The sequence below is a fragment of the Styela clava genome, chromosome 6 (assembly GCF_964204865.1).
Source record: "Styela clava chromosome 6, kaStyClav1.hap1.2, whole genome shotgun sequence".
NCBI classification, from domain to species: domain Eukaryota; kingdom Metazoa; phylum Chordata; class Ascidiacea; order Stolidobranchia; family Styelidae; genus Styela; species Styela clava.
In genome coordinates this window covers 13,098,933-13,123,524 of record NC_135255.1, presented here as the reverse complement: position 1 = coordinate 13,123,524, position 24,592 = coordinate 13,098,933, and the positions used below count along the sequence as shown (strand labels likewise).

Sequence of the window (24,592 nt, the reverse complement as noted above, 5' to 3'; positions counted from 1 at the left end):
CGTCTTTTCGGCTTTCTTCTCCCCCGGGATAAATATGTAAATCCTATCCTATCCATTTTTTTCTGTGCATATGAGGCAGTAGGAACAGTGCTCAGCCTTACTCAAAGAAGAACTGGCAAGTGTGGGAGAAACTGGTGCCTTGCAAAGAAAGGAACGTCATCAAAAACCCTCCGGTAGAATACTCTTCCTTCCATTGCACATAAAGCTCGGCTTGATCAAGCAGTTTTACTAAGGCTTCCGACATGTTATGGTGAATGCTCATGCTTTTAAGCATGTAGAATTTGAAAGCTGACATCTTTGACTGTTCTCAGATTCGTCAGCTCATTAGACATCCAGAGTTCTAAAAATCAATGAACAAAGTGGAACTGAAAGCGTGGAAGGCATTTGTTCTGGCAGTGAAGAACTTTCGCGTTCGCGAACGCGTTCAGAAACCTGGGCTGTCACACGAGCATCACGATGCACTACCTATTTTCGCATATTAACCGGTTTTCTGAAAACTTTGGTTTAATGGATTCCATCAGGAGAAATGGAGACCAGTTATCAGGGTCGAAGGGACGCAGTCATGATGGCTGACTACTGTTGGACTCTAACGAGAGACCTCCCTGCCGCTATTCCAGGAGTTCGAAGAAACGGAGGTTCAAGACCGAAAGTTTGAATACTGATGACGCAACATGCATTTTTTGATTACTTTCCTTAATCAATGTCCACCATTTAGTTTTTATTAATTGATATTTTCATCTCGTAATCACTATATATTGTTGAACAAACATTTTTTTCTTCTTAAAAACTTTACTTAGTATGTGTGATGACAAAATGACGTGGATAATGACACAAAAAATGTAATCAATTTTGTCAAACGGGCTGATTTTTTAAAACGCACAAACTTGACCTGACGGAGAGAAACGGATGTTATTTTCGGATTCAGCAGTGCCAAAATACCCTAAATCAGTTGCAAAAATCTAAACAACATTCGAAAAGTAAAAAATTGTTGGCCATTGATATCAGCGTGGATACATTCGGAAATGGCGATTTTGTCTCACGATTTTGCATTTTTGGAACCTGATTTTAATATACAGTACAAATATATTTTACTACGAATACAGTCGTCACTGAGTAAATTCAGACTTGTGCGACTCTGTCATTTTCGAATCTCTAAATCCGAAAAAGAGAGCAATGCTCAAATGTACGGGCACGAAAGCAAAAACGAATCCTTCCCATTACCGGTACTTGATAGATAGAATTTTAGTTCATGCCCAAAATTCGCCGAATATCCCAATATATACACTTATTAAAAGTAAATGAATGATCTTGAATCATTTTCCTCTATGCGAACTCGCCCGTGTGTCAAAGAAACAATTTTCATCCCGACAACAGCATTGAATAGTCCCTTCATCTTTCAATCCGCATCCAAATTGCACTCATGGAGAAATTCTCAGAACCACCTTTTACTGTTCAAAGTATCAACATAGGGCTTTCACCTTTCTGTTGCAAGCCTACGGTTATAAGTACAACAAATGCAAATCATGCCAATAGTTGAAGCGGCATTCTACGGTAGAGCTTCTTAGCTTTTGAACGATATCCCTCTCCACGTGCATTTAACGCATGTCGCCTTAACTGTATAAAAGAATGCCGAATTTAACCAAAAACCAAGTTTTATAAAACGTTTTCCCCTTGAAGGAAACATTTACAAACCACACAAAATAAAATAGAATTAGGCCGCACTTATATTTTATTTCCATTTCATTGTAAGTTAATGATAAGGTTTTTGATGAGACAACTCAATAATGCTGATACATAGTGAAAAAGATTCTGCTGTACAAGCCATTTTTACATTCTAACAAAACTAATCTGATGCTTTTAAATGATCAATCTTAAGAAAATGAGACAGTTTTTAAAGCAAAGCGATTGATTTGATTGCTACTAATGGTTGATTACATATTATCTAATGAAAAGAATCATATACAAAGCAAAATGAACATCCGCAATGATTTTCGCTATAGAAACAAAACTTGGGAAGGCAATGGCTGTGTAGACACATGATAGAGCATGGTAAACCATTCTTGAATACCAAATATACCCTTCAATAAGTGCCCCATAATATAGGCTACACATACTTCAAACTATAAGGATGTGAAAAAATTGAAATTGGTTTCAAAGTCAAATTTAATCAATGGTTTTAGGTCACCCACAATCACTGGTATTGACAGTATAAGGTACTATGATTACACACAAAAAGAAGCGTTTAAAATTAGCACATGATGATACAAACTATCAAACGAGAAACATTGCTACTTGCAAAGCAATTTACAGAGGCCTGGTGTGGAAGTAAATAATATATTTGTTACAGAAATATCAAAAATCTACAGCAGAAAAACTACCTTTTGGTAATCTGCAAAAAAAGCAATGAATATGGCATGAGAAGCAGAAGAAACAATGCAACACTTTTGATCGATAATACACATTTTATTAATTTACTTCCTGCCTGGTACAATATGGAATAAGCTTGAGACTTTCTTTTCGAAGATTGGTTCAAAACAAGACACTATAGAAACATTCTTCAAACATTAATTTAAAATGATACTTTGATGGATTCGGATTTTACAATGCCATCAATCAAATCCTAGTTACGACATCCTATAATCTTAAAACATATTGTCTTTATGATTACATGCAGTGGGGCCAATGACAAGTTGATAGAATAACTCCCAACTATCAACATATTCAAAGGAAAAAAATGTATCATAAACGCATCCTGTACTATATATCAACGAACAAAAAAACACAATCTGTGAAACACACAAATAATATGCAGTGCATGACCAATTTTTTTATTTATTTTTTCATTGCTGAATTTTTTTTGTACTATTTTCAAATGCAACAACTCAAATTATGTATTGTTAATTACTTCATTGTACATAAACACATAAAACAGCCCAAATGGCACATACAGTGTGCTACTGTAAAATTTAGATTAAAATTAAAGTTATTTATAAAAGAATTCAGTCAAATGTACAAGAATTCGAAACAAAAATGAGCATATGGTGATGGCCACGTGTGTTAGAAAGCATTCAATATTAAAAATGGATTTCATGATAGAAAGTCATCCCAAGTTTGATATACATGAAAATCATGGTAAAATTTACCCTTACATTCGATTTAACAGCAGAAGAAGAAACAAAACTGCAGGACATGATGAGTTTTGAATTTTACAAAAAAACAATCAAGTTCAACCTGCTCATTGATTAAAGGAGAGTATATTATGCAACTACAATAAGAAAAAAAAATGTATTACTATTTATAAGAGGCACCAGCAGGAGGATATAGGGCATATGGTACACAAAATTAATGACAAAAAAGGATAAAGTTCTTGTAAGCGACAATTTGCTGCTCAAGAATGAATGATGAATAGAAATCACCACTTGCTTATAAAAAGCACCAAAGCTAGCACATTCATTGAAATCTATTTTGACAAAATTCGTGAAATAGCACATGGTTAAAATAAGATTTAATATATTATAGCGGGGTAACTCAAAAATATGATCTTAATACGACTGATGACTGTTAAAGAAATCATAATTGACAAATTAAAACCATTTAAAGAGCATTGATTTCATTATTCATAATTTTCTCTCTGTCATATTGTGTGATGGATAAAGCGCCATGTATTTTTTTTTTTTATCAAATTCAGTCATATAATGGAAGAGCTAGCTCAAAGATCTGATTCTCCATAAAGAGCAGTAGAGAAACTTTCATAGTCCAGAGCACCGGGTGGCGCATCAGGTCCACGCCATTGAGACATTCTCTGAATGCAATATTCTGCTTGATCTGGGGGAAGCTCTCTGCGCAACTCATCGGCCGTGATGTAAGGCTAAAAAGAGAACAAGTAATGATATATAATATTAAAATATTTACTGTCAATTTTGAACATTTATAACTTGACATGGTCATACATCATAGACTATACTGGTATAGGATAGGATGTACATATTCATCCTGCGGGAGAGGAAAGCTGATATGATGGCTTAATCATAGGGCGAACCTCGTCCTCTCGTCTGATTATCAGTCTATTAGTTAGCCAGTTATTTGTTTTAGATGCATGAACTTGATGGCGGAGAAAGATAAATTCCTTTGCAATTTTGAAATTTCAAAACTTTTTGAACAGCCAGTGTATCGAAGTCGAAAAATTCTAACAAAATAGCAATACAAGAGATCAGACCTAGTTAATACATTGCCTAATTATCATACCTTATCACCAGCTAGGATGCGGAAAGAATTAATGACTTGATCAGCAGTATCGCTGTCGATGTTCTCGTGAGTCATGAAGTCAATAAAACTTTGGAAAGTAACCATTCCTGTAGCGTTAGGATCAACAACTGCCATAATTCGTTGGAATTCAGCCTCTCCCTGACATTTTTCCAATGGAAGATTGATAACGAAACAGAAAAATAAATGAAATAGATTAGAATGCGAAGGCATGTCAAAAATGTCTTTTCAAAATCCTCGGCTTAAGCTAGACTTGGTACAACTTAATATTTTATAATTGTGATGATATGAAATATTAAACATTTTTTTACTTTATTAATTTATTAAAGATATTCCATGTCACACCAAATACTCCTGTTTTCGAATAAATTGTGGTACTTCTGTATCTTAGATTTTTTTGACAAAATAAAGCAGTAAATAACAGTAAATTTTTTACAATAACACCATCAGGAATCTCCAAACTCCAAATCTCCAAATTTTCGATATGACAAAGAATACGCTCTATATTAAGCATCTAATGCGGTAATACAGAATACTGATAAAGAAACTGGCTCTTTGACTCTTGAATATGAAAAGTTAAACCGGTCAATAGGAGCCATTGGTTATAAATCTGCTGTTAAATCTTATAATTCGAAGGTATGATCTAGAAATCTGGCACATTTCTTAATTTCTCTATAAATTTACAACCAGTGTTTTTAGCTTTTCTCAATATTTTAATCAATTTTAAACACTCAAAATTGTTTCAAAAGTGTGGATATACAAATGTTGTATCTATTTAATAAAGATTAAAATAGCCATCTATCAGATTTTCCAGAATTCTGAAACAAGAATTTGTCCAAAATTTAACTGTTGGTAGGATAATTGATATTCATAGTCAATTATAAATTTATAAAATTTCAGCTCCAAATTCACTCGGCTAATTTTGATCAGATTCAAACTAATCAAAGAGAAAAACAGTTTCTTTTCAGTATTCAGCATTTTAAATTTATAAGAAAAAGACAAAATATACAATAAAAATAGGAAAAGAGACAGAGATTGTGTTTGAAGATATGAGTTGAATGTAGACATGTTTGTGTAATGCATCATGTATTGGGGTAATATTAATTAATTTATATGTTAATTTGTTAAGAAACTATCACACCTATTAAGATAAAAGCTAGAATATCTATTTCTATATTTTATGCCAATGAATATAGAACTCATGTCACCATGACTAAACTAATCTACACATGATTCTAGTTGAAAAATATGTTTTTGAATTGTCACACAATATTTCCAGCAAAGTCAAATGAAAGGACACTATTGCATGAACTGTATTAATGCAATGGCCAAATTCTTCTAGATGAGAATATGTATTAGTGGAACACATGCTAGGTTGTCTATATTACAATTTTACAATATCTTACTAGCACGCCAAAATAATCTGTATTTATTACGAAGTAGAAAAACATAGTACCAGTCTGTATCCCATAGAAATAAGAACAGCAGCAAAGTCGTCAGGTTCAAGGTAACCATTCTTCTTCTGCAGTGTTAGAAGATATAAGGCAACAGAGGAAAGAGAGATACACGAAGCATAGACAGAAGAAAGAAAAGAATAAAGTTAATAAAGTGTTGAAGATTAATAGAGCAGAGATTTCCCAGGGTTAATTTATGAGATCTGGAAAGCATGGAAAGCCAAGCTTGGCCGAGGGTGTTTGCTTTTTATTTGTTTTACCTTAGGTTCCTTAAGGTTAACATCGTAACCTAAGGATGTTAAAACTCCGTTCATTTCATCTGTATTCAACTGCCCACTGTGATCCTATAGCATGAAAAGCCAAAAAAACAAAACACATGCAAAGTCAGAAGCGTTATAAATACAATCTCATTCTGGTTGTGAATGTTGAATACACATGCATATTTTCACAAACTGTTGTTATAGTTAGGGTAGTTACAAAAGTTCCAGTATCACTACTTTTGCTTTCACCTGTGAAGCTTTGCGGTATAATATTTCCACAAGAAAGGTTTGCAAATATTTGCCTATATGGTGTGTTATTTGATTTGTGGTTAGCCAAATCAGTTCATTTCAATTGGGGTATGGATATATTATGTTACGCCTGTCACAAAAAGCAAGTAATAAAAATATAAAACCTTTATTAATAGACAATCAAGTCAATTTTGGAATTTGACTGCATATAATACTGAGCCTGCAGCGAATTTCTTGTTGTAATCAAATTTCATCCTTGTATGAAAAGAGTAAGAATATAATCTCTTTACACAAAACAAAGTTTATATTTTTGGCTTCGAATTTTTTTGGAGAAAACAAGATGGAACTTGAAAAAAAGTGAATAATCTATTAGGCCATTTATTCATACGGAATTCATACTATGTAGGAAATGAACAAGGGGGAAAGCCCACAGTTCAATATACTAATACCCCATCTAAAATAATTATAGGGAGAAAACTCTAGGAGCTAAGTACCGGTAGTTGCATTATAGAGTTTATATTCAAGTACTATGTCATACTACAGTTTACAACCTATATGCTGCAGTATGGTAACCATATGATTGCTAAATGAATAGTAAAAAATGACAGACATCCTGTTAATACAAAATTATGTTAATGGTTTAAAAGAAATGCACATTGATTTAGGAAGGATATAAGCATGCAACAAGGCATATCAAGCAAACAATGTTAATTAAAATTTCCCCGGAATATTTGTGGCCGTTGTTTTTCTGTGTTTCTTTGTTTTGTGGAAGATGTGAAACCAGAAAAATTGGAGAATATGTTTTCGTCTGGGTACCTGTGGGGTGTCTGGGGTGACGTCCATTCCTATATTAATAAGACATCCTCTGAAGTTGTCTGGTAATAGCCAACCTTGTCTGTCCTGTTTTAAATATCTTAAAATGTCAGTGTCGAATTTCCGAGAAAATTTTTAGTTTAGGGTTTTTACCAATATTTGATCCTTTAATACATTTATTTGTGTTGTTAATGTATATTCAACTTTAACCAAATTCATCAGTTCAAAACTGCAAGAGTTTTTTTAGTAATATCCGAAGTTGTTGTCTAAAGCCTGATCTAGTAATTTTCCTATTAAGTTTCTGATGCAAAATTGAAATCCTTGTGGCTTTGCTTCCAAAGTAAAACTGTCTGTTCACTTTTATCTTGTTCAGGATAAAAAATACTTGCAAGGAAAACATGAAAAAAAGATTCTAAAATGGAAAATAAAGTGTTGTTTTACTGAACCAAAATTAACTAGAAATATGTTTTTTGCTGACCACCACTGTATAATCAAGCTCATAACTCGGTGAATTCTTAATATTTTACTATCCTATTCCTGCGTCTATACAATAAGAAAATGTCTTCACTACATCATCACTGCCTCTGCAATAGCTGATTTCTAACAATCGTATTCGTTGAGTTTTCCAAATGAGTAATTTACAAGATTCATACTAACTATCAAATGATACACAACTGAGTTCAAATTAGATGATTGCTGTCTGTTATGTACATCAACATTATATGAAATAAACATGTCAGTAAGTAAGTTTCATGAGGATGTGTTTGCTCAAACTCAGGTTCTAATGAAGATCATTTCACAACTTTCATAGTTCACATTAGTCTAATAAAATCATTTCTAAACTTAGCTATATCTTGTGTTTTGGTAAAGAATTTCTATAACAATCAACTCAAATCTAACCTCCATTCAGTATGATTTTAAATGCACAGATGATAAATAACAACAACACATCCATGCATCAAATAATATCAACAAAAATTAAACTATCAGTGAATAATTAGGTAATTAAATTGAACTGTATTTGTAGTAATTAACAATAAACTTCATGATCATTTCAATTTGGTGTGAAAAAATCTTTGCATCAACAGGTTGTTGAGAATATATCATTTCAAAACTTCAATTCAAATAATTTGGCTTTATTTTAGCACTGTTTATAATCAATTAAGGAAATTCAATCAAATTTATAAAATCATTATAGGATCGTATTGCGTTGCAAATCATTAAAACATACAACATAAAAATTTTTTCAATCACAAGCCAAAGTAATAAAGTGAATTTTATATGTGAAAGAAAATGATCTAAACATGCAAAAAACGATTGACTGACCCGATCGAAATGATTGAAAGAACTTCTAAACTCGTTCATCTGTTCTTCGGTGATTCCCTTTGCATCTCTGAGAAGAATCTGGTTCTCAATTTCATTGATGGTTCGTGTGAGAGTAGTTTTAAGATGTTCCCAACCAACACGAATGTGTTCCATTGTATAAGTTGTATGTTTGTTATCATAAACAAGAGATTCTTGCACTTTCTAATGAAAAAACAAACAGGTCAATATGGAAAGCAATTTAGTGTAATACTACTGTATTAGTAAAGAATTCACTCAATGATTATGAGCTTGAAAAAGTTTAGGTACTTCGTATTCAATATTAAATTGAATAGCCTACACATTCTTCACTCAATGGATCTCTGATAATTGTGTTATTCCCAGGAATGTGGAGTCCGCCTCTAGACTGTACATTCCAGAAAATTTGAACTCTGCTGGCTGGAGCTCCGAATTTCGAACAAACCAAATTGGAACACAAAATCCTTTGTGTATTTAAGCCTTTTATAATCGCTTGTTGACAAGTCCGCCTTTAGAAATTCAAGCTCACAGCTTCAAGGAATTTAAAATTTAACTGCGACTGTGGCGGCAATTGAAAAATGTTGTCACAAAGTCAATACCACGCTAAGCACTGACTCTCACTTCAAAACCCCTGGATTATTTGACCATTCAAATGAAAAACAAATATATACAGATTTTATCAACACAAACCTGGTTGATGGTTTCCAATTGATCGATGTTAGGTTGATAAGCAATAATATTTTGTTGATAAGATTTCAAACTTGTTAAATTGTTTTCTAAAGATCCCTTGATGTTTAGAGCCATGTGGACAGTCTCCTGTAAATAAAATTATATATGATGAAACAGACTGTATGGTAACAGACCATGGTAACAGTAATAAAAAAGTAAAATCTTACGTCAGTTTTTTCTGTGATCCATGGACCGACTTTGTTGGCAAGAGTAGCGAACTCGACCCTGAGACGTTCGTGATTCATTTGTTTGGCCAATTCCATTTGAAGGGAGTTGTCACGTTTTGGCACAAGCTCTTTTACCCGTTGCCATTTGCTATCAATCTTTTCTGGCGTCAAGAGAGTGTAAACATTTTCAATGTGTTGGCTCAGGTTGTACATTCTCTTGTGCTTTTCAACATCTGCCATAAGCGACATTATAACATTCTTCTCTTGCTCAGCATCAGACAAAGTTGCCTTGAATTGCTCGTGAGCTGCTATCAGTTCCTAAAATGGAAAATGAAAATTTCAGAATCTAAGGAATTAAGATGGCTTTGCCAAACTTTAAGACATCATAAAGTCCGATTGTGTGCAAAGTTTGGTAGAACCTAAAATTTCTTTTCGTGACTAAAAGGGTACATTTATCCCAACTCCCTCTGCTATAATTCAGCAATAAATATGGTGCCTCATTCTGAGCAAGCACCAAATTAGGTAGAGAGATACTGGGTTTGCAAGATTTTATATATTTCTCCCATCCAATATAAATTTTACAATGAAAAATGGACAGGTCAGAATAAACTTAGAATCTCTCACCAGAATATCGATCATCACATGAACTTGTAAACCAGTAAGCTATTATGCTAGAATTGTACACTTTTTTTGTTACATTCACAAATTTTACATTCATAAGTGGTAACTTGAAGTGAAAATTTTTACCTTGATTTCTTCATTTGAGTGAACAATGAACATATCTTCCAAATCTTCCATGGCACCATCCATCCAAATATTGAAAGGAGCTGCACGTTTGGCAAATTCAAGATTCAATTTTTCAATTGCTTCCAAGCAACTTTCAATATTCTAAACAAACACGAAAAGCATTGAAAAACCAAGTCAAAATAACATGACTATAAAAATATGAATAAAGGTTGATCATTACCAGAAGAGCCTCCCTGCGTTTTCCAGTCGCATCACCCAATCTGTCCCATTCTTCACAAATGGTGGAACAACGATCATTGATGGTGGCAACATCATGATATTCCAAGTCACTATAATAAAAAGTAATACATATTATACTATGCATACCGATAAATGCCATCAGCGCATCAACATATTATCATGAACTCATAAAGTTAACAATAAGCAATTATCGCTGCCATCCATCATAATACATATATTCTACTAATACCACTGGCTATATTTCCCCAAATTTTGTTACTAAAACAGAATTAACTACAATGAATGAAATATTTAAATACATGAAAGTAATCACGTTTGATATTTATAGTTTGAAAAGTCACCAGTATCGACGGTTAGCCTTTACATGGGCTTCTTTCAACATTTTGAAATCCTTAGACTTGGAGAAATAGAGAAGCAACTAACAATATTTATTTCAGTTATTTTGTTTGTCGATTTCTATTCACAACTATAATCGGGTCTGATCTAGGGTCAATACGTACTTGAGTTCCTGGGCAATTGCAGCAATTTGTTCAACTCTGTCTTGATGTGCAGCGAGATCGGTTTCAAAAGCATCATGTTTCTTGATCAAAGCCTATGAACAATAAATTATAGATGGTGAATTCACGTAAAAATCAAGACTTGTACCTAGTTAAAACCATGCTATTTCTGAATGCTTATATCCGTTATACAGCGCTAGAAATATAACTCATATGAAAGTGAAAAGACTGAATTTGGAGGTTTGCGACCTTGTACTACTTCAAAACAATAAGTCATGTACTAAAAGCTTCATTTTCATTGAGATATACTGATCAAATCTGGGACGTTGATGGTCTAAGTTTCATATTCATATCCCACGATTTGCGGATTCGGTTCATTTTCAATATAATGAAATTTAGAATGATTACAATACCCGATAGGCTAATATACAGACATTTCTTAGTACAAAGCCATTATTCTCAAGAGCTAATGTGGAGTACACAAACGATAGTACTTTAGAAGGTAACCATTATTCTGAAACAATTTCCAATCCATACTAATCCTCTTGACTGGTCTTACCGATGTAAGAAACACTCAACAATTACTGGTAGCTGAGCGAATGTAAAATATGAATCATATTTCTATTTAAAAAATATTCGTCCAAGATAAATTCAATATATAATGATCACATCATCATAGCAGAATGAAAATACTCATATGAATCCTTTGGGCTTTTATTCACATTAATTTATTTAATCGTATCACACCAATATATTAAGTAGTGGGCAGACAGTTCATTAGTCAAGCCATTAAAGCATCGTTCCATACCTTGATATCTTGTAATTGGCATTGTCTGTAATCCTGTTCAGCGAGTTTCGCTTCCTTTCCATCAGTCCACGATTCATGGATTTGAGCCTTATGATAGAATTTCTTTGCCAAATGGTCAAGACGCTCGAGCCTTTGATAAAAATGCAAGAATTTAGTGAGTTATTAAGATCCTTGTTTCAATCATAGTATTTATTCTGTTTCCAAGTATACTGTTGAAAAAATTAAAATCCAAAGCCAAGGGGTTTTTCCAGCTGGGAGACTTGACCATGTGGACACTGCATCTACAAAAACCCAGGTTCAAACACCATGCCTGACAATCGTGCCCACAAGGTTTTAAATTGCGTAGGCAGTAGACAAGGTCGAACCAGAGAGATCCCATTCCATCCAAACTATTGTAGATCCTTATCTACCTGAGTTTTTATGTGAGAAATTTAAGCGGAGAGTTAGCAAGATTTTCCCCCAAAAATATGTAAGAATTACAAGTATCTTTACCTCCTCATTTCTGATAGCAGCCATTCTTCATATCCTTTCTCTGCACCTTCAAGTCCTTTCCATGCATTTGCAATATCAGAAACCATCTTTCCTTCAGAGGGCATGAATGCAGGTCTGTTGCTCAGCCTCAGTTTAGTTTGCAGAGTGTTAAAAGCGGCCTCAAGCTGTCCTTTTTCTTCAGCCTGATTTAAAGTTCAATAGAATTTGTTCAAATTTATACACTTCAAATTTATATTGATGCAGATTATATTTGTATTTTTATATTTCAATTCCACTACAATTATCGTAAATGTTCTCGATAATCAGGAATTTGAATATTTGGGATCTTGAAATAGAGATTTCTTTCTGAATTATCGCCAGTTTAGAATCTATCTTTAATTGAATATTTTTTAAAAATAACTTTAAAAAATTTCTTCAAGTAATCATTAATGCGAAAGATTGAATGAGGCTGTTCTCCTTAACTCTCAGTTACTTCATTTCTTAGTTTTTTATTTGGCAGGATGAAAAAAATGAGGACAAATTTGAGGAATATTTTTACAATTTCACGATCAATTACCTTTGGTGGTTTTTGATGCCTTCTGTAATCTCTGAAGTCATCTAACTTCTTCTGAACACCTTCCATTGTATTGTCAGTAGTTCTGTTCTCAAGCCATGGTCGCATACGGTTGATCCATTCCAAGAGCTAAAAGATCGTTCAAATAGATATTCAAATATTGAATAAACCTCGACTGAAAACCATAAATCTCTCATCTATGGCACTGTTTTTCAAAACCAGTAAAATTTTATTTATAAAAAATAGCAATGTCTTTTAAAGAGACACTTTCATCTTTAACTACGGAATGAATTAAACAGGATTGGTTCAATAATTTAATAAATGTGATTTTATGCCTCAACAACAACAAACTAACAAACTGATCCACGTGTCGTGTCTGAAAGTCTCAGCTTGCCCAGTTCATCAAACTCGTTCAAAAAACCTTATTAAAACATGAGGTTTCCACTAAATGAATCATACAAATCGCAAGGATAAAAATAATCTATACTTACATCAGAAGCAAGTCTTTCATATTCATCCATAAGTCTCTCATTTTCTTGATTGACATTCAAAACTTTGCAGATACGATTAGCTGCAGTTTCAGTCTATTGAAGATAATTGAAAAAATAATTAACGAAAGATATTTGTAACCAATACTGCGCATAAGAGACGAGAGGATTCAGACAAATTGCTATAAATAATAAAGTTTTGGCGGTCAACAAAATAGATACATTGAAATCATAAATCTAACAAAAAATGGAAAGTAATCTTTTCAATTCTGAATCGATCATTTTTAGAAAATTTTGAATTGGCCAATATTGTTCATAAAAAGAGAAATTTAATCACAGGGCTTTCCATTACCAGAAACATATTATCAACATTTATTAAATATATTACAAGTTATAATGAAAAAAATCGAAAACTGAAAAAAAGAGAAGTAAGTAAGACAAGCACATGATAGTAGAATGAATACCTTATCGTTACCAGAGAAAGCATGATAAAAAGCAGCGACATATGTCATGATCGAACGTTCATCAGGTTTGGCCATGTCAACAATGTCTATGATATGATGAGGAAGAAAGAAGAGATGAAATATAAGAAGAAATAGATCACATGCAAGATGAGTTAAATTATAGAAAAATAGGAAGAGAAATAGCATGTAAAAAGCAGAACATGACATAAGGTTTCCAATGATGTTTTTATTTGACATATTTATGAGCTATTCTCTCTAAACAAGGCTCAGTAATAGCAGCCACTCTCAGGTGAGGAGCTCCTATAGTCTGATATATTACTATAGTTACCGGCATATTTTCATAGTAAACCCAATTTATACACCCTGGGTGAGGTGGGGGGCATGGGATTTGAAAGTTAGATTTCAAACCCACCATGCCGACATATTTAAATCAAGGCCATCGCTACATTCAAATGGGCGATATATATTCTGTAACATCAAAGCTAAATTTTAATATGGTAACCAAAAATGATAGACTTGAAAAAGATATTTAAAAAAATGGAATCTCATTTATCATGGGATATAACACAATAACAAAAGTGCTGTAAATAGCTGAATCATATTTTATTTCGAGACAATATTTATTTTTCCGGTTGTAATTTTCCCACCCCAGCGTGATGATTACACACATGACTTAATATGTAATGTATAATTTTCTGCAAAATTCTCATATGATATGGTTCTTATTTGGTAAGATATGTGATGTGGTATGGTATATGTGTGATCTTGAACAAACCGGTAAATCTTCCGCGAATGCGTGGTAGAAACATGACACGTAAGTCATAACAGATTTTTCATCAGGATAGGGTATCTCTACCATCTCTGGAGAATATCAAGATACCAATTAAAGACAATTACATAATCTTCAATTTGGAACTATCATTTCAGTACTGCAGACGAGAGAATTAATTTTAAAGGGGTTTATATGCCTTCAATGAAGCAATTAAATTGGCCACAATTTATCATCCCTGATAATATCAAATAATATTACAGTTGAATTTCACTTATTTCAAATTATTCTGCACCGTGGAACATCTTAGATATGATATTGATCTCCTAATAAATAAATGGGGATTGGGATATCTAATGATATTTAAGAAAAAAATTTAAATTTAAATCTCGTTTGTGTATCATTCAACTAGATTAAATAAATGTTAGTTTTAAGAAGTTAGGAAAACATGCAAAATAAACCTGAAAAGAAGAGTTAATAAATAATCAAAAAAGATTATTTAGGAAGAGTTGGTGGACATAGATTGACCATGATTTTCATACATAGCCCATATAGGAACAACAATTGAAGAATTAAAGTTCAGAAAAGCCAGGAGAAAGGAGAGAAGGACAGAAGTGCCACAGAGTAAGGCACAAAGGAGTTTCACTTTTGTGGTACCTTCTGTGCTCCTGAGAATGCATGATAGTAACATGACACATACGTCATGATTGCCTTTTCATCTGGTTTTGCCATTTCAAGCATTTCTGTGAACAATTTTATTACATCATTTATTATACGTTATCAGGGTCTGATTACGTTCAATAAAACGCTGAGTATGACTTCCTCTTTTGTACGAAACGACTGTTATTAAAATTCCAAAACACAATTGCACGCTGGAGTATTAAATTCTGATTCAGTATCAATACAAATGATAATTTGAAATTGGAACCATAATAAATTTTGCAGCTTACAGCTTTTCTGTTACTATTCATTTGGTCGCTACCATCTAACACTTAATCCAGTATTCTAGAATTGATGGATAGATAAATGAACGATTTTTAAGTCAAAAAAGTCCTAAATCAATTTACAATTTTGATTGTGAGTAACTAACTAAAGAACCTATTTCAAGGCAAAAACATGACATAAATCAAATATTATGGCAAAATAACAGTTAAATATTACTAGAATGCACTAAATTTAAATATCTTAATTCTTCAAAAACATGTTTTTCAAATGGTATTATTCAAAAATCTATTTGCATCAAATTTATTTCAGCGGATTTCAAACGCTTGGTACGATTTAGAGACAAGTTTTGAAATGGGCTGTGAATACGTTAAAACTTTTAGTCCAGGAGCATTGACTTCTTCTTCGTTTGCAGAATGCGAATTTTGCTTTTTTTGTTACAAAATCATCTTATTTCATAAAGAACTAAATACAAACCTTCAGCGTCCAACATTTTGGGGATATCAAGATATTTGTCAGCTACATCGAAGGCAGTGTTCAAGTTGGTGAGTGGATCATCCTGCAAGAAAACAAATGAATTATAAATCCTGTTTCGTATATAAATCAAAGATGATTTGCTTCACTTGAAGCAATGGCCTGGTAGTTGAAGCATTGGATTTACTTACCTATGTTTGTAAGCCTTGTTTAATTTGGAAAGCAAAGATAGCATTGTATGAAGAAGTTAAAATAATTGGTCAATGCTCATTTATGTCAATACATACCTTCCTCAGTTTGTCATAGTCGATCAAGTCTGGCCTATGCCTATGAATCAATGCACAGAAAGCAAGACCATCTTTCCAGCTATAGAAAAGAGAATAATAAAGTTAGTATACCTTACTAGAGAAATAGGAAAACAAAAACAAATAAATCAAAAATTGAATAATGTCATTCTTTTGAAACTTTACAAAGCAATCTTTGGTTATTAACATCATAACAGAAATTCAAAATATGAACGTAACAATTGGAATGAAATAAAAGAATTGCTGGAACTTCAAAAATAGTCCATGTCAATATAAATAATTTAATCTTACTATACCTCATATGGAAGTTTTGAACATTGACATTCTTGTAAGGCGCTGTTTTACGTTGACACCACAAGAGAAGGCCTTCTTTGGCAGATGATTCTGGAGAAATTGAAAAAAAAATATTACTATAGAAACACAATTGATAATTTTATTATAAATAATTTAACAATCAAACTGCATGCACAACATTGAAATTGGAAGCGTTGATAATTTGAAAAGTGCAAAGATTTAACGTAAAGACGGCCCATTTCTTATAGGCAGACCATTGGACTTTTGATTTTTGAACGCTTGTACCAACATGAATCTTTATTATTGCGCTACATTTTTTGCATTATGTGTTTACGACCGCAGTGTGTTGTATCAGGTTAATATTCAACTACAGTAAATACTGTTAGAAATATTTGATATGTAATGGAATTACGGTTTGTGAGATTAACTACTTTGCTGATCTGATGATATTCAGTCAACAAGTTAGGATAGAATCACACTTTGCTCAATAGCATTTATATACATAGAACTGAAGTATATCTTCTATATGAGAATGTCGGTTGAAATTGCGAAAATGCCAATATTTACTTTGTGACTTAAGTCATTTTTATTGCAGATAAAAATGTAATTGAAATGCAATGAGAAATTAACACTATTCAAAAAACATATACATTTAAAGATTCACAAGGCCAAACGAATTTACGACTTTTGCAATGAAATGTGAGATTTTGTTTCAAATTAGGATATTTGAAATTAAAACTGATCACAATGACGAATTTCAGGATACAACACCATTCAGCAATATTCGCAAACTCTTACTTTAAATTTTCAATTTTGTCATCGGTGACATATTTAAAATTATATTAAAACTGATGTTTGTATAACAAGAATTACTACATACCTTCAACTGAAATATCTTGGATGGCAAATCTGAGAATAATGGTCCAGATCATACCAAGTGTCATTTTGGCATTTCCGTCAACAATTTCTGATAAAATAAATGGAAACAATTGTTAATGAGATTTTCAGGAAGTCTTTGAAGCTTAATGGTGAAGCAGAAAATGTAATTCGAGGCATTATGAGGTTGGTATTTTAGGTTGTAGCAGGTTCCTGCAGTTTTACTTTTGCAAAATGTCATTTAATGATTTCTATATGACATACACTGCTCAATGTTATGAGGAAGCATCAATATCACATTCATCATCCTGTATTCTACTTATGCCTTAGGCTTATATACTGCTGGTTATTTTCCTATTATTTTATCTTGTTCTTACCACACCACTTAGAGCAAATGTTCAAAATACAGGTAGGCTAAATTTAACTATTAAAAATGTCATAAAAACAAACCTTCAGCTCCGATAGAGACAAGTTTTACACCTTTTGATGCGATGAATTCAAGAGCTTTATTAACATTGGCAATTTTGTGGAACCTCATTTTGCCACGGTCTGGTTTTGGAAGACGTTCGCCAGAGATTACCTGGAAAGCACAGTTAAATAATTTGTTGAATATAAAATGTTAAAGATGCAATGTTGTTACACACAATCAGCAGTCATAAGTGCTTGATAACTCAAAATCAAGTTTCACAAAGATGTTTACTGAAAACAGATATTCAAAGAAAGTCAAATCAGACTAGCAAATTTAAATTTATGAAAAATGTTTCATGACTGGATATCAGAACTGATATAGAGAATTATATAAAGTAATACTAAAAATTTCGGCTGTTTACTTCATACACTATAAAGGTAAAAGATGAAATTCGCCGCTAACCTCCAGCAGGAGCATAAGCTTCAATCCATTTCGGAAATCTTTCTCAATGTCTTCAATTTGTGTTCCTGCTTTCCTCAAGTGAGAATTGCACCAGGCAGTGAATGTCTGCAAAAATTAATCAATATTTAATCCTAAAATAAAGTGAATTGAAAACAAAAAAGATTCAATTGTTTGGGTATGTTAGTAAGTTGATATTGAATGCAATCCAGTTTACTGTAATAGTATGGACTATCACATTAGCATTCTCATAATGAATCTGAAATCTCTAGGGAATAAGGATTGACGACTATATTTAGATCTGATATGCTTGGATATCCTAATTAGTATTTGTTGGGTGAATATTGAAATTAGGTGAAAGAAATTTTATTATGTGTTAAATGGTGATAAATAAATGTGGAAATTCAAAAAATAGCATCTTAAAGTCCCTCTACTGCAGGGTTCATTCAGTTTAAATCATTGGTAATATATTATAGAATTTAGTCCAGCATTGTGATTTTGATATATCGAATGTTCATTCCAAAATTACTACATAAAAATGGTACTTTCGGCCATTTGAATTTATAAAAACTGCTTTTTGAAATGAATTGTTCACATCCTTCAAGTATCACTACTTAGCCTAACCCATTACCAAAATATTTACAATGAATGAGATCACTAATGTAACAAATTCATTTTATTTATGCAAATCTATGTTCGTAGGGTGTGTTACTATGTCTCGGTATTTGGACTAAACTAAATTGTACAGAATTATACTTTCATGGCATGGCTTTCAAAAGCGGTCATGCGATAAACTCATCCCAAATTCTTTATAAAATCAGGTCGCTGTGAAATGTCAATACAAAAGAGAGAAATGATAAGATTCCGAATTCTCTCTTCTGTGATTTCAACAGATAATAATGAGTGTTCATGAATGGGAACACGGCATGAATCGTGAATGGACTCATTCCCAGTCCATAGTTAGGCAATAATTGAGAAGGGAAATAGCTGTTTAATTTAGCACTTGATGTACATGTAATGTTTTGGTAAAATATTACTAACAGGATAAAATATATAACAAATTTTGTTCCATTAAAAAAATAGAATAAAGAACATCCTATTTCACTTTTGTTTATTCTCGAGATCAACCACCAACCTTGGCCAATATCTCCAAATTTCTCTACATTATGGTATCAATTCCTAATATAGGGCATTCAAGACCAACAAATGAGTCATGAATATGCAAACAATTGTAATATAGAATTAGAATGTTGCAATTCATAAGAGAATATCGCACATTCCTGGGTTCATTAGCTAAAACATATTTTATTATTTATATCACGTGCTGTATACTGGGGTGAAACATTTATAAATTATCCAGTACTGCAGTAGGACTATCTCAGATATTCACTTATTAATCTTAATACTCATTGATTATATTACTTGGGCAAATGAAAGTCAAGAAATGTGGTGGTTGTCATCCTGTAGATGGCCCATTTCACCCACATATGGATCGAATTTAAGTACTGAATTATTTAGTATATTAGAATTAGATAATAGCATCAGGAGCACATTTGTCTCTATATATTTATGTACTACTGCCATGATGGCTGAAACAAATTGGACCGTACAGGTAATGCAGTGTACATAAATAAAAGGGAGCAATTGTTTTTATTCTATTCGTCAAATTAATTTGTCAATACCGGAGAGCGTACTGAAGTGTAGGTAACGGGTTAATATGACGTGGTACGTCATCTTTGCCGCCGGTGAAGTCACGTGCTGTTTCAACCGCACAGGTTGCCGCGCATTCAATTACATCAACGAAGCGGAAAATACAGAGACGATTAATTTTACAACATCATAATTAAATCGAAGTTTTAAGGCAATACGTCTGATGCTGATAACCGTGGATGCGAGCAAATAGCTATGTTAAAGCATATATGCTGTTAAAATATTCCGCATAGGCTCGCGATTCAGGCTAAATTGTAAACACGCAACTCGCATCGACTATACCATATATGGCATGGCGCGCCAAAACGTAACGCTCACTTACGACAACACCATATTTTCTCCGAGCTCGGATTAACTTGTTTTATCGCGGTAGAGTAAAATAAATGTCGGATTTAGACCGCGAAATATTCACCACAACGATGGAGCGATTTTTTGAGCGGCTTGAATATAAATACTATTCAAATTTTTGAACGCTTGATATTTATAATGAATGCAAAAAGTTACGAAATACCAAAGACGAACCTCCATTTAAATTTAACTGGAAGATCGAACATGGTCATTCAGTCATCTCTGTTCTAAGAATGATACGGTAAGTTGGCTTACCAAGCTATGGGCCAGAGCTAAAGTGGTCGACTCATTTTAATAATGCATAGATAAAATTAATTAAACATAAAATAACGACTAAAATGTTGGCAATAGCTTTGCATTGTCAGTAATTTAATTCCACGCGAGTGGAAACAGGGGGAGTCTCAGGGCATTGGAGTATGACTTTAAACTATATAAGTATAAGTATTATTAAATCGGAACGATATCTCACTATTTATCATAAAGATATAGTTGATAGATAGACGCTATTTCAGGAAATTATTCAGGAACACTTGATATTGTTATCATGCGTTTCGAGGTTATCTTGTTATAATACGCCGCAATACACCGGACTTACCAACAATTAATCACCATATAATATGATCAAAATTACACTAAATGTACGGCGAGATATTTTACAGGGAGAATTTTCCGGCTCCAATCCTTCGTCTAATGTAGAGGTCAGCCCACAACCAGGGTATATTAGGAACCGAGAAAAGACGCCGCACAGCACTGCTTATACCCAAGATCACGTTGGCAAAATGGAGCGCGCAATCACAACATTCTATTGCTACTGTCACCATATTTTCTTCATCTTTTTTGAAAAAAAATCATATGTGGGCCGGAGCTAAGTAGCTTGCGCTCGATGAACGCCCGACAGTCGGCTATATATGTTCTGTGACATTTCTGGAATTCTAACGAATAAGCATAATTCCGACGGAAGAATTCGAAATGTTTTATTACATTACCATGCCATTGTCCGCCCATATCAAGCGATAAATAATAAACATAGTTACGGCCACCTACTCATATTAACTATGGATTATTAGAATGGGCAGGCAATGTTTACTTTTCATTGTGCAAATAAACCAGTTAGCGGTACCGGCGAGTACAACGAGCACGCGACCTATTTAATATAACCTTGCAACTAAGTAAACTGCCCCAAGAGACATTCAACGATGCGATGGTATTTCTGAAGCACCGGTACTGGCAATTTGATACAGACTTGAGATTAAATTCGGAGCTAGAACGTTCGACAACCGTGGTTCACGCATATAATATACCTTCCTAAGGATGGCGTTTGTAACTTCCAAGCTTAGTAAAACGATATCGGCAAGATTCGCTTGTAAACAACAGAATGATTGTATGATAAACGAATTCCAAGGTAAACGAACATCTTCATTAGTCAATAAAATTTGAATTGTCATTCACTACAACTGCTTGCATATAGCCCACATTAAAATGCGACTATGGTCCAAACTAAGTTACATAAATATTGGGAGGCGACACACTACTCTACCTGCAGTTACATTCAGGTGGCTGAGCTTTAATTTAAACACTGTATAAAATCGCGAAGTTGTGGAAGCTGCAGTTTGGTCTTATGACCCACACGCTTGTTGAGATATTTTCATTGTATGTTTCATCGAAAGCAAGACCTTAGTTTCAACTAGCATATAACAATTACACATATAAATTAGCCCACCTTTCTCTGTTGTTTCTCCCAGGCTGGATCCAACAATCCTTCTCTGTCCCATTGATCTTCCTGCGCCATGTAGTCATTTTCATCGGGCTCTTGATAAGACATGTTGTTGATGCTTATGTCAACCCTTACTACTATACTAATACACAAACCAACAAGCTATTTTTATGCTCTTATCTATTGGAATTGACTGCTGTAACAATAAATGTAATTTTATTCAGAACTTGATTCTAATGAATTTGAAATGAATCACGATAGGATATTGGTATTCTATATAATTTTTTCAATGAATTTTACGATGCCTCGCCAATCTGTCAACGCTTCAAAAATTTATACTGTCTTATGCAACAAGCATATCGTAATCAAATGACAATTAACAATTCTCCAATAACGCGATTCGTTCAAGTACGACGATCTTCGAACATTGCAACAATCCCAGCGGTCTAATTTAAAGCTATAATAACCCTGATTTGGAACTTGAACTTCGTCTAAAACTTGCGATATGCATGTTATTTTATCTGTTTTATTTCTCATTTTCGGCCAGATTTTATTCAAAGCACAAAACATCTTCAAAAACTTAAATAATTGCAGACACTACTACATCTTCATTTACGTCGTCAAACGAACACGAACCCGATCAACCGCGGTCGACAATAAATTCGCAAACAATTCAAAAGCATCTCGAATTAGTGACATATATTTATCTACGTTCATCCCATTTGAAGAATTGCTGTCGGGTGCTTTCCCAGCATTCTTAAAACTAAAATGATACCAAAAAGTAAGTAAATAACATACATTCACATGATTATATCATAAAACTATATTAAACGCAAATTTTTACAGATTAAAGGCAGCTTTCAGAGCGACGAAATCGGGAACGAGACTAAATTGTAATGGCAGGATTTTCTAACTTAACGGCGACTATATTACGAGTACCTATAACTGGATCTTCAGAATGAAACACCTTCACGAAAGACTTCAATAACCAACCTGATGGGAAAACAGCACCGAGAAAACTGATTAAATGTCGATATATATTACTTCATCACTTCTCCGATATTCTAGATTTAACAATGAGGTGATAACTGTAGCATCTGTTGAACACATTTGAATGACTCGAAGTGCTAAAGCGTTGTTCCTCAATACGTCTGCCTAACATATATGTAAAAACTAATCCACCGCCATTTCACATTAATACAATTTTAATTTAAGCCGTTTTGAAGTTTAAACTCGATTAGATTTAAAAGTTTAAATGAACTAAAATAATGAGCGTAACCGTGAATATTACTTACCTACGAACTAGCACTTGACGCTGAATGTTACATCTGAAGAAATAGCAGCCCACACACGCTGTTGCGGTTGGTGCTATTCAACACATGATGCCCAGCTAAATTCGGTTATAGCCATTTGTCGATAGAAAGAATTAATCACTCCCAGAGTGCATAATTTAATGTCCACGATAAAAGCGAGTTCTTATAACGTATCTACGAAATCCTAGTGGCATCCTGAATTATTTTAGGCAGATGCCAAAAACCTCATATTCCCTCATTTCGTATACAAATTAATTTAAATCATAAGTTTACTGAGTAAGTTAATTCGATATTACTCGCGTGTCTGTTTTTGTTAACTTCTGGCGTATTTCCCACAGGGGCATACACACTTACGTTACTGCTCGCACAATAGTAATATACAGCCGCTTCCGTGAGTATTCAGTTGCGTAAAATACTATTCTTCAATTTATTGTGTTATTCTGTACGAGACGAACAAACAATAAACATAATACCAATCATGAATGAGCTTGGCTCGCCACTTACATTTACTTCCTCGCTATCGTTTGCCACTACTTTTATTCGATGTACTACTTTTGCTCCTACAACAGACCTATCTAGTTCTATCGTTGACCTAACTGGAAAACAACTAAATCGGATTAGACGGAACTAGCACAAATCGGCGAATTAGATGGACAATCTAGTCAATTGAATTAAGACTGTATTGTTCGAATGCAAAAACACAACTAACAACAAACGTACGAGAAGTATTTATTTAAACCAGTAACGGGTGACATCGAAATCGAGGGCGACAACTCTCCGCAGATCTCTCGAGCGAATGCAGATGGCAAACCATGCAGCTGACGAAGTGTGACGTCATCCACGAGCCGGCCGCAAAAGCATCTATCCTTATGTGTGGTACTAATGCTAACCCTTTGGCAAAGTATTCCAGTGAAAAGCTTGAAATATTGCATGAGGGCGTCAAAGGGTTCAACGAGATCTGGCGAGTACACGATTATTTACCATTAGTACTTGATCGCAGTCGGGAGCGAGACAAATCAACAAGAACAGCCAATATGTGTAATATTTATCACCAAACTGACATATCCCACATTTCCCGCTGAGATTAAACTTTTTTTGGAGAATATGAAAGAGAGACGGCCGGATACACAGACATCACATCAAGTATTGAATCTCGGTATATCGTGCTCATTGGGAATTCCGTTTTAACGACGCTTTGTCGTTGAGAGAAAATTAAGCCCAGACACCAGCGATACATAACATCAAATATGAATTACCTACCGGAACCGAAACGTTTACGTTTTCAGCAAATTCGAGCCTTATATTGTTGAGATATCGTTAATTCAGAACACTCCTTGGTATAATTCCTATTCAAAATCTATTCTCTTGACCTCGAAGACCACAAAAAACGGCGATTTGTGTGTAGTATTCACCG

At 33.6% G+C, this 24,592-nt stretch overlaps 1 protein-coding gene across 4 annotated transcripts; it reads right to left on the bottom strand.

Annotated features, from left to right (window-relative positions):
* Positions 1-1,711: 1,711 nt before the first annotated feature.
* LOC120330807 (alpha-actinin-2-like) lies at positions 1,712-22,069 on the bottom strand. Of its 4 annotated transcripts, none has more exons than XM_039397749.2 (21): positions 21,872-22,069; positions 18,097-18,201; positions 17,676-17,805; positions 17,230-17,316; positions 16,352-16,439; positions 16,038-16,116; positions 15,754-15,835; positions 14,992-15,077; positions 13,105-13,197; positions 12,617-12,742; positions 12,061-12,242; positions 11,569-11,698; positions 10,764-10,855; positions 10,244-10,352; positions 10,024-10,164; positions 9,277-9,594; positions 9,071-9,196; positions 8,366-8,566; positions 7,043-7,126; positions 4,246-4,404; positions 1,712-3,868 (listed from the first exon to the last, which is right to left on the bottom strand). In XM_039397749.2, exons 1-21 carry the CDS (start codon positions 21,971-21,973, stop codon positions 3,710-3,712), a joined length of 2,679 nt encoding a protein of 892 aa, XP_039253683.1. In that variant the 5' UTR covers positions 21,974-22,069; the 3' UTR covers positions 1,712-3,709. The 4 variants fall into 4 exon arrangements, with proteins under 4 accessions (XP_039253683.1, XP_039253681.1, XP_039253685.1 ...); XM_039397747.2 differs by lacking the exon at positions 7,043-7,126 and adding an exon at positions 5,978-6,061; XM_039397751.2 differs by lacking the exon at positions 7,043-7,126 and adding an exon at positions 5,720-5,785.
* Between the last annotated feature and the right edge of the window lie 2,523 nt (positions 22,070-24,592).